Source organism: Bidens hawaiensis, unplaced genomic scaffold (assembly GCF_021521415.1).
Source record: "Bidens hawaiensis isolate Kalapana, Puna unplaced genomic scaffold, B.hawaiensis_p1.1 tig00002935_1, whole genome shotgun sequence".
Taxonomy (NCBI): domain Eukaryota; kingdom Viridiplantae; phylum Streptophyta; class Magnoliopsida; order Asterales; family Asteraceae; genus Bidens; species Bidens hawaiensis.
The window spans coordinates 204,363-216,068 of record NW_027491158.1 but is presented as its reverse complement, the minus strand read 5'-3'; the positions used below and the strand labels follow the sequence as shown (position 1 = coordinate 216,068).

The window sequence follows — 11,706 nt, the reverse complement described above, 5'->3', positions numbered from 1 at the left end:
ACGTTTACAAGACAGTGTACAAATTCCCTAAAGATAATTTAGCTACATTTTAAGAATCTTGGATTCAGCTAAGTTTATATAAGTACGTACTCCACCCATTTAACTTGTATTGTATCTTTAACTTCAAATTCCTTTAGTTACATTTTGCAAATCCAATTACTTTAAATTGTAATAACTCAAAAACCATTAACCGAAGGCAGAAGCTAAGCTTTCCCCTTGTTTACACATGTTGAGAGACCTTAGTCGCGGTGTGCCTTTGTTAGGATCAATTAATCGAAGTCTAAAATATCCATGAGATTATTTAATGCATAAAGGCAAAGACATACCAGCCCGTGGAAATTACCCAACTACGACATATCACATATATTTAAAAAAAAAAACATTTTATTTCATAATAATTTAATAAACAACAAACAATTCAATTGATGGTTTGGATCTTGTTATACAGTCAAATACACCATCTATATATACAGTCAAATACACATCATCCTAATATGTTCAAAGCCTAATTCAACAAGCAATCAACGCCTACTTTGAGAAGAGCGAGAAATCCTATCAACTGGTCTGTACACAACTAGAATAAGTGTCGGGTCACAAGGAAACTCGCTTTGTAAGCATCACGAAATCCTATCAACTGGTCTGTACACAACTAGAATAAGTGTCGGGTCACAAGGAAACTCGCTTTGTAAGCATCACGAAATCCTATCAACTGGTCTGCACACAACTAGAATATGTGTCCGATCACAAGGAAAATGGCTTTGCAAACATATCAAAATGCTCGCATGAAGTCAGTTGTGGTACCTGTCAACAAAAATTAGATACAGTTATTTACACAGTTAAACACTTTACATACGTCCGATTAATGTTCCTATTATATATTATGTAAAATCCGTTAATACATTAATACCTGAGTGAATCCACGATTTCCATTCCATCCACCATCACTACTAAAGCCTCTTGGCGCATTGCGGATAGCGTTACGCATTGAACTTAACAAGCTTCCATATGTAGACGCGTTTCCATGTTCTATAGCTTGTATAAAACAATATGTCATTGCTCCCGTTGATGTAATTTTTGACAAAGCCTATATATCAAAATTTAAAACTTCCATTAGAGGTAGCATTTTCGATTTTTAACCTGTTTAAGTACATGTTGATTTGAGTTATGTTATATAGGCCAAACCAGTTGAAGCAAGTGACGGAACCATTACTTCTTCGAAAAAGTAATGGTTATATTTTGCGATTTATTGTTTCTTTTTTAGTTATAATTGTGTCTTTTGTTCATATTCGTCATTGTGTCTTTTCATCATTTTTTTTATTTTTTTATTTTTATTTTTGAACGGGAATGATGGCAGAAACATTTTAGTTTTTTTTTAATTTTTTTAGTTTTTTTTATATTTTGAGTTATGATTTTTTTATTATTTTTCTTTGAACTTATTTTTAAGAGTTTTTTGTGCGATCACAAATCCTTCTCACACTTCTCATTTTTGTCTCCCTTTGTATTTTAACTTTACCTTCATCCTTAAACTTAAGAAACTACACTTTCCGTCCTTTAAGTTTATAGCATACTTGAGTAAACCATAGAAATTACACTTTCCGTCCTTGATATTTCTTTAGTTTATGAGTCTATCTAAAATATCGCTTTAAAAAATATATATCAGACTAACCGAAGTATCTGCGGATGTTTGATCGTCATCACATCCACTAATCGAAATAACTTCTCCTCCATTGGTACCCTTCCATATGCCGGATTTAGGTCGATGATCTTCCCATTCATATTGCCCGGTACTATCACATTGTAAAAGCCGTTATAAATAACTTAAGATAAATGTTAACAAAAACATGTTAGTTATAAATGTGGGACCAACCCATCTGGACAAAAAGTAGTTTAGAATTACTGGCGTAACGTAGAGTAAGTAAAATTTAGTTACAAATGGGGTAATATGAACTAACCTATTCATTCTACAAAGGAATGGGAGATCTAGCACAGTTCCACTATGGCAAGAATCAATGATTGCATGAAGTCTGACCCCATAAGGAAGAGGTCTGACTATTGTAGCGTTGATTTCATCGTCGATGATCATACCATCGGTTTCAAAATCCAATGGGCATAAAGTTTCGTCGAAACCATCCATTTCATCTCCGTTGTGGTTCCTTTGTCGTGAACCGTGGCCAGAAAAGTGAAAAAGAAGTGAGTCGCCTGGTTGGCAGCCGTTGATTAGCCAATATAGTGCAGCCCTCATGTTTAAACCCGTTGGGATCCGGCTAGGATCAGTTTCTTCCTCTGCAATTATATATGTCTTTTTGTTACTATTGTCATCAATTAATTACATTACTAGTCATTTGAAACATGAATTTTTAGGATGTGTGAGTTAGTCGTTTTTAATAGAAAAAGATAAGTTAAAAATTTGTAGCAAAGGACCGAATTTAAAACTTGGGTTAATCTCATATTGTTCTGAAATACTTGTCTCCGCCCCCTTCAAGTTAGACCCGGCTCAACTTGCAAATCCAAGTTGACCCGACCAAGTCGCAAAATATAGTACATTGCGACATTGTGTTACGGTTGCATTTTATATAGATGTTTATAAATAAGTATGAGTATCATGTACTAGACAAGTTTTGTTAATTTCGATTCCCATACTCGATTATAAATCCCATCACATAGCGTGTTGGTTCCCATTATTTCAAATAAACTAATCCAAAAACCGATTTGAAATGTCGAACAATCAAATACCCTCTATTTGTTGAGTAAAGATTAGAGAAACAATGTGACTGCGTGCGAGGGGCACAATAGGTAAATACCAGTATAATTAAGCATACCTTTTTTTTAAAAAAAAAGACCATAATAACCATGGTTAAAAAATCTCATTGAAATAACCAGATAAGCTCTCAGATGTTATGGAGAAGATCAAGTCATTGGCCTATCTTAGGATTAAAAATAGATCGTCTTTTAAATTGTGTCTTGGAAAGATTGGTGTTGCTTTTCCTTTTAAGTTGTGCTGTTTTGGCCTCTAGCTTCTTGCTAGTGGTGCTATTTTTAATGAAATTTGCCGTTCGAAAAAAAAAACAGATATTGACACGTGTCCTTATGGCATAGAAAAAAATGCTAGCAAATGAGTGGAAGATGAAACATTAAAAGATTTTTTATTTTCATATTTTGGATTCTTTTCTAAAATAGCGCAGGAGTGGATGACACGGCAGGACGCGACGTGTTACGCACCATGACTAAGAAGAAAACTATTTATTTTTTTCAAAATGACAAAAATAATAACATTGTACATCTGGTGTTGGATCACCCCGTACGAAGTATCTAGACAATTCGATTTTGTTAACCGTAAAAAAAAAAGAAAAAAAAAACATTATAAAGTCAACGATGATTAACAAGTAAACACTTATATATTCTTACCTGTAAGCATAACAATCATAGACTCGTGAAAGTGAAACTTAGTAATCAACAGATGCTTCATATACTTAGCGTCATTAATACACCCTCTAAGCTCATGATGCGTATTCTTATACGACACACCAACAATCACAGCCTTCTTCCTTCCATAACCTGCACCGGTCGGTGATTGCCCCGGCGAACCATTAGCGGGTGATGATGAAGGCATAAGCGTGGGTGGAACAGGGTTGACCACCGTATAACCAGTCGGATAAGTCTGTGGACCAGAACGTGATTGATGATGAGCTATAGGAATAATGGCTTGGCATACAGAGCATCTGATTGATTTGATGTCACCAGGTGGCAGAACCAACGGTGTCCGGCAATTAGAGCAGTCGACTAACATAGTCATTGTTGAGTTATTTGGGTTAAGATTTTGATGATTTTGGGAAAGACTGTATTTATATGTATATATATATGTCACTTTTAAGATTAACGCGTTGATGCGGATGCTGACGTCATCGACTGATTGGTAGTTTGGTACAGCTGATTAGACTATTTGTACCGGAAATGTTATGTTTGCGTTATGGGTTGAAAACGCGAGGGTACACCGCCCCCCCTGCGTTGTGTGATGTTGTTTTCTTGGTGCGTTGTATACAAAACGCGCAAATGGCACACAAATCAAAAAAATATTACCGTTATATATATAACTGTTGAGAATAAAAAAAAAATTATTTCTTTATATATTAAACCAACTAATTCCCAATCAAAACTCATCAAATTTATAAAACTTCTCTTTTAACTCTACAACTCTATAATTCCTTTACACAAAATTCACTATATATGGATCCTCCATCTATATATAAACAGTTTTTCGGGCCCGACCAACAAGCCGAGGACGTGGAGGAGGAACAGGCGGTTACGAGTGCGATTATGCTCGCGACACAGTATATGAGTTCCGTTACGGGTGCGATTAGCTCTCCACCCACCGTTTCAACAAGAGCATATATCGAACGAGATCGTGCCGAAGCCAACAACCGGTTGATGGTAGATTACTTCTGCGACACGCCGATATACAAGAACCCGAAGACCTTTAGGCGTCGTTTTCGGATGTCTAAAAATTTATTTATGCGCATCACCAATGATTTGGAGCGTGGGTTTGATTACTTTAAGCAAAAGCTTGACGCTCGAGAGACGCTAGGATTCACGGCTATTCAGAGGGTTACGTCAGCCGTGCGCGTGCTCGCCTACGGAAACACGACCGACATCAACGACGATTATTTAAAGATGGACGAAAAAACAACCCGGGACACCTTGGAGTATTTTTGTTACGGTACGTTTTTTTTTTATTTTTAAATAGTTTATCACTTGTTTACTGTGATCATTTATTTTATAAAAATTTTGTAAAATATAGGAATATTTAAACTATATGGACCACATTATCTGAGAGAGCCCAACGTTAACGATCTACAACGTCTTTACGAGGCACATACAAGGGTGCATGGTTTCCCCAACATGATAGGAAGTGTAGATTGCATGCATTGGGAATGGGCTAATTGTCCAACTGCATGACGAGGTCAATTCACACGAGGTGACCAAAAGGGACCAACGGTCAGCCTTCAAGCGATCGCTTCATACGACCTTTGGATTTGGTCAGCATTCTTTGGTGTTCCCGGTTCCAACAATGACATAACCGTCTTAGAGCAGTCTCCTGTGATGGAGAGTTACATATTAGGGACCGTTCCCGTCGCTTCGTTTTGGGCTAACGATAACTTCTACGATCATGGGTACTATCTGGGTGATGGAATATATCCAGAGTTCGCGATAATTGTTAAAACATTCAGAGACCCGATGGATGAAAAAAGACAGTATTTTAAGAAAGTGCAAGAGTCTGCGAGAAAGGATATCAAGAGGTGTTTTGGTGTTCTTCAACAACGATGGCATTATGTTAAAAATCCTTGTCGTCTGTGGTCTTTAGAAAGAATGAGATGTGCTATGTATGCGTGTATCATAATGCATAACATGATCATCGAGGATGAGGGAAGAGCAATATGTCCAACTTTCATACCGGACCCGGATCCACCACGGACTCCGGCAAGTATGGAGCAACAACTCGAAAACTCGGATTCTGTGCGGTCAAGAGAGATACATAATGCACTAAAGGAGAATTTGGTCCAACATCTTTGGATGTATCGGCCTCTGCCTGGTGAAAATGATGATCAAAACGAGGGCAACAATGAAGACGATGATGAAGACAACGGCGACGATGGCGAAGACGATGAAAACGACGACGAAGAGGGCGAAGACGATGACGACGACGACAACAACAACGACGAATAGTTTTTTTTTTATTTTCTTGTAATATTTATTTAATAAAATATTATTGTTATTTGATTATTCTTATTAAAATTTAAAAAAAAACTGTAAAAGTGACAGGGCGCCACGTGGCGCATAACCCCTGGATGTGGAGAGTTATGACTACAGCCTGTTTTTGTACAAAACCATAACTCTGACTGGGCGCCACGTGGCGCATAACCCCTGGATGTGGAACTTTATGACTACACATGGTCTTAGCCGAAGACGGTTGAGTTTTTATAAGTTTTTAATTTTTTATATAATCGATACGTGTACGTGTATGTTTTGTGTTTTTTTTATACACGATGAAAGTAACAAATTTGATTTTTATCGAACAAGTTGGAGATATTGTGGGCTTGTGGCGGCTCGAATTTGATTTTTGAATGAATTTTTTTATCAAACAGCTTGTTTTAAATTGGTGTGTTGCGGCTGAGATATGATGGGAACTTTATCGGTATTGATTTGGTTTGTTATGGTACTAAAATTATGATAAAAGAGGAAAGTTTTGTGACCACAATATGAAAACCAGAAGTTTTTAAAATGGTTTTTGTAAGGGACCAATAGGTAAAAATATGTAAGTTTAATGGCAAAACTCTTAAGTAATAAGTGGATGTTTGGGAGTGCTTTTCTTTTTTGCTTTTCGCTTTTTGGGGGGTAAACTGTTTAAAATGCCCTTACAAAAGCAACTAAAAGCATCAAATTGAAGCTTTTAAGTGTTTTTGGAGGGGCATTTTGAACATTTTGCCCCTCCAAAAAAGCAAAAAATAAAAGCACTCCCAAACATGCCCTAAAAGTTCTGATTTTACGTTATATTAAGTTGTATTATATTTTACTATAGATAAATATATCTGGTTGGTGACGCAAACTTCTAATTGGTCCACGTGATTAAGTCACGTCAACGTTTTTTATTATGATAATCTTTTAGCTTTTTATTTATTGTTTTAGGGTTTACTAATTTATGATTACGATTTAATGCCGATACCGAGCGAACTGGGGCCGGTTGACAAACGCAACATGTTTTTCTTTTAGTTTGTCACGGGTTTTTTTCTCTTCGTTCAAATATGTTAATTGTTTAGGCATTAACAAATTCTTGTTTTTACTTTTTTACTTTTGGTGTCGTAACCCAATACCGACTAAATTCGTGTCAACTCACATCTGCACCGTGTGGGTTTTACCAACCGACTTCATGTTGTTTTAAAAGTTGTTTTTTATCATAAGTTATGTGAGTGTCAATAGTATTACGTGTGTTTATTTTTTTGATTTTACTGCCGTTATCGTTATGAAATTTTAACCGATACCGACCGAATTCGCATCATTGTAATCGAAACGAAAGGTGTTTTGTTACCTACTCTAAGTCCGATGGAATCTGTAATTTACTTTAAATCATATACATTGTCATGCTTCATATTATAGATACTTGACCTCAATGGTTCAAGTTTCTTAAAAAGACAATCACGGGTACCAATTAAAGACGACAACGTGGGGCTGGTTATGTTAAGGGTCTCTTTCGAAGATAAGAATAGAATATCTACTATTATAATAAACAAAAATGTTTGTTGAACCACAAGCTCTTTAGTTGGCCTAATAGTTTGCCAAGTGACACTCTCATGTATTAACCTATAATTTTTAATTAAATTTATTAATTTAAAACTAAAATTTAATTAAAATTAAAAACATTTCTTATCTAGCCTTATCATTATCCCATCCATTCCTTATATAGCCTTATTGTGAATTATAACTAAGGAAATTTGATTCATATTATAAACTCATGTTCATTGCACCACCCATTTTATTGATTACGATTGCCCAAATGACTTATTTACTTTCCTCACAAACTTGAAGTATATGACTCTTGGTTTATATTTTGTTCCAAGTTGCATGCAATAGATACCATTTGTCAATGACAAATTTAGATGTTACCATGAAAAAAACATGATCAGAAACATTAGCGAGTTGGGTAGAAACCAATTGATTAGATTATTCTAGGTTATTTTGAAAAAAAAAAACTTTATTTACAAGATTAAAAAATAAGCGGGTTGGATAGAAGGTCAAAGTGACTAATTTCGTATGGACCGATTGGAACCGAAATACTCCTTGTCCAGTATTTTGATTAGAAATATGGGTGTCACATATGAATGCAAAAGTCTTATTATTCATAAATCGAGCTGAATGAATTTAGTCAATCTTCCGTTCCTTTTTTTTCTCTCTCTTTCGATCTATTGACTGATTATTAATGTACAAATCGAACTGAATGAATGAGACAAGTGTTGGGTATTAAATCATGGTTAGTTTGGTTATTTTTTGTTGTGAATTGCAGGCAATAGTAGAAGCAATAATTGGAAATCAGATGGCTTCATCAATGGTTAAGGAAACTAGCAATTAGGTCAAATAAAAAAATATATATATATATTCTTTGTTGCTATATAACGTATGATTTGTTAATGTTTCGGTAAAACTGTAACAATTTATTTGTATATATAAAACTTGCAACTTATTAGTAATTTAGAGATTTTATGAACTTTTCATTTTTCAATATTATATGTAATACGTAGTTTTAATCATATAACGTATTTAAAGATTTATCAATTACACCGTTTTCGTTGTCCAACCCATGTAATACACGGGTTCCTAACCTAGTAATTACACGGGTTCTTAACCTAGTAAGTAAAATAAACAATAAAAAAAGAATCAAATTCACCGATAACTTGCTCAAAGAACAATATTGAAGGTAGTTGTTGCTAAAAGAAAAGGAATAATGACTTTAAATTATAAATGTGTCTTATTGACAAATAACAGTTCTAACTTTAAACTTGGCTAGTGACGGTCTCAACAAAAGAGGTATTTGTTTTTAATGTACCGTGACTATCGGATGTTAACTTCGTTAGTGATTTGCTGACGTAAACCTTCTTCTCCAGCCACATCACGACAGAAACATGCCGGAAACCTGCAACTCGTTTTCATTCTCCCTAATATCGTTACCCCGTCTCTCTCTCTCTCTCTCTCATTCAAAACCTAACCAATGTGTCGCCGTCATTGTCTCCGGCGAAGTCCACCCTCGTTCATCGTGCACCATTATCATTCGACTCGCTTTGATCCCCTTAACAAAAGCCCCGTGTTTATTTTATAAATCGTGTAACAATGATTTCGAATTTTTGAAAATAAGATCGGGTTTGGCATCTAGAGATTGACCATGGAAGAAGATGAAATATGCTTCATTTTCTAAAATCCGATGTGTTTTGAAGAGGAAGGGAGACGGTGTAACGATATTAAGGAGAATGGAGGCGAGTTGCATGTTTTCGGCGTGATGCGGCCGAAGAAGAAGGTCGACGTCAGCAAATCACTAACAAAGTTAGCATCCATTAGTTGCACTCCGTTAAAATCAAATACATTTTTAGTTAGGATCACCACCAGCTATTACTAAGGCTGAGGGGTGTGGGGGGCGCGAGAGGGGGCGTGAGTGGGGGCGCCAGCCAATAATATTGTGACGTGTGGCAGAGAGAGAAACTTGATAAGATGGGTGTTGGTAGTGGTGATAGCGCCCCGGGCCATGGTGTGGAGGGGCGCGAGAGGGGGCGCGAGCGGTTTATTTTTTTATTTTTTTATAAATGTATTAAAAAACGTATTATTAAAAAAACAAGAAATTATTTAAAAAAACACACATTAATTAAAAAAACACATTAATATATAAAAAAAAATTAAAGTACTAAAGAAAAACATTATTCTTATTATTCGGCTTCGTCTTCTTCGATCAACCTCTTCCGGATACGTTCCTTTTGTTTTTCCATCAGCATTTGGTCGACCGGATTTAGGTGGCTGAAGTCTCTTGCAAGGAAGTCCAAATCTCTCATTCTTTTTTTTTCCTTTTTGTCAATAGAGACCACCTCCATGGTTTTGTTGAATTTATTGAGGGATTCAACAAGATCGTTGATGTTTACGGCTTCCCCCTCAGTCGGTTTTTTCCCCCTGGCGTCCCTTCCCAATGGCCGCCTCCTCGGCGGTGAAGACGTTTCCTCCCCCGCAACGTTTAGGTCGAATCCAACCCGGCAATCCGACCCGGCGGAAGTGCTGTACGCTCCAGACGAACTAGTTTTAGTCCGTTTCGGCCCTACTTCCGCATCAAGGTCCGGCGCCACCAGCTCAACCCACTTGGAACACCTTCTCAACCTCTCCCACACCTTTACACCGTCCCACGTCTTCACCGTCCCATACCTCCGCAGGCACTCCTGCTTCCACTCTTCGACAGTGAAATTATAGACCGCCAAATCGTCACTGCCACTTGGTCTCATACGACCGGCGTTCCTGTTGAACAGATTAGTAAACAAGCCGACAAATTTTCTGATTTCGGTCCACCGACCCGAAATCATATCGGGGTTCCGCTCTGTACTCCCAACGAGCGAATAGAACGTCTCCCTAACCTTTGTCCAAAAGACCTTGCTCTTTTGGTAGTCGGCTGCAAAATGCATAAATAAATTTGTAAGTCATTTAACTTTTTTATTTAACTTTTTTTTAAAATCATTTTTAAAAACGTTAAAACAATTACCGCAACGCCGATCCTCAGAAATGGCTATCCAAGCCCGACACAGGGCTTCCTTCTCATCCGATGACCACGGAGTGATTTTCCGTTTCGCCCTTCCAGTCGAAGCCGAACCCGACCCGTCCGTTGCAACTTGTTTTTTCCGGTGGACGCGTCTTCTTTGTCCCGCAGCTTCACCTTCTGGTTCTGGTTCTTGTGTCTCCGGAACTACAAAGTTAGGAGACGGTTGTATGTTGGATGGTTGAAAGCCGGATGGTTGTTGCGACCCCGAATAAAACATCGGTTGGTCCGGTGCCGACCATAAATCGTCGTAACTGTAATCTGATTCTAGGTTTGGGTACCAATTTCCAGCCATGTTTTTAAAAAAAGGTTTGGAAGATGGGGTGATTTTGGGTTTTGGGTGTGGTATGAGATATTGGTATGTGATATTGGTATGTGATATTGGTGTTGGTTTGGGTTTGATATAGGTTGAACACAATGAAAAAATCGGGTTTGATTTTGGTTTGATATTGGTTGCAATGTATGGTATTATATAGAGTAAAAAAATCTTTTTTTTTTTAATAAAAAACGAGCCCAACGGCTCTTTTAACGCATTCCCAGACCACTTTCACGCTCCCCCCAGCCGCTACCCCACCCGCGCCTGCCTCTTTTTCCGCGCTCGCGCCCCTTTCGCGCCCCTCTCGCGCCTCGGTGGTGTGGTCCTCGCGCCCCGGGGCGCGAGCGTCTCGCCTCTTGCGCCCTTTCTCGCGCTCCGCACCCCTCAGCCTAATAGGAAATAGTTAGGGGGGCAACCAATATTCCTAAAAAATTAGAAAGGGTAGTTGTAGCGTCCTTTAGTACTTAATAATTAAAAGTACAACGACTCTATGTAATTAACATGAAGCTTCCTAGCTTACTTTTTGTTTGAATAATATTACTTTTAATATATAGGGAATACTTCAAAAGTTCAAATTCAAATTTTAAACCAACACATGGGTATGTGTATAAATGGGCCAAATGGCAAAAACCAATTATTATTTTATCTTAACGGCTAATTTTATTGAATGTTATTAACTGGACAACCAAGGAGCCAAAATGGGTACCACATAAACAACCGTCATTGTAATATTATATAACAAAAATAAAAGTCAACTAAAATAAACATTATAACATGACTTAGAATATAAAAAAGATTAATACGCTACCAAAATCATCATCTTTTTCATTTGTCAAATATTCTTGTATTAAAAATATAAAACTTTATTAAAGCTAGTAAATTTCTTAGGAATTGATCATACCATGACCAAAAACGTGTTGGCGCACATGAATTTCGAATATTAAGGCATATAAATTATTAAATAAGAAAGCCCATTGTATTTTAACATTTAATTAACCAAGGGGAATTAGTTGACTAAAATTTTACAAAGAGTGTTTAATAGCTGTATAAGATCAGTAAG

At 36.9% G+C, this 11,706-nt stretch overlaps 1 protein-coding gene across 1 annotated transcript; it reads right to left on the bottom strand.

Annotated features, from left to right (window-relative positions):
* Positions 1 to 366: 366 nt before the first annotated feature.
* LOC143621709 (metacaspase-1-like) lies at positions 367 to 3,810 on the bottom strand. The gene is made up of 5 exons (XM_077093044.1): positions 3,406 to 3,810; positions 1,953 to 2,283; positions 1,667 to 1,787; positions 908 to 1,084; positions 367 to 801 (listed from the first exon to the last, which is right to left on the bottom strand). The coding sequence occupies exons 1-5, from the start codon at positions 3,791 to 3,793 to the stop codon at positions 742 to 744; spliced, it is 1,077 nt and encodes a 358-aa protein (XP_076949159.1). The 5' UTR covers positions 3,794 to 3,810; the 3' UTR covers positions 367 to 741.
* Between the last annotated feature and the right edge of the window lie 7,896 nt (positions 3,811 to 11,706).

Excerpts from the sequence above, each read along its gene's own strand:
- LOC143621709 (XM_077093044.1), bottom strand. The coding sequence starts at position 3,793 with ATGACTATGTTAGTCGACTGCTCTAATTGCCGGACACCGTTGGTTCTG. Across the intron at positions 2,284-3,405 it reads TATGATTGTTATGCTTACAG|AGGAAGAAACTGATCCTAGC; the intron begins GTAAGAATATAT and ends ATATAATTGCAG. Across the intron at positions 1,788-1,952 it reads TTCCTTTGTAGAATGAATAG|TACCGGGCAATATGAATGGG; the intron begins GTTAGTTCATAT and ends ACAATGTGATAG.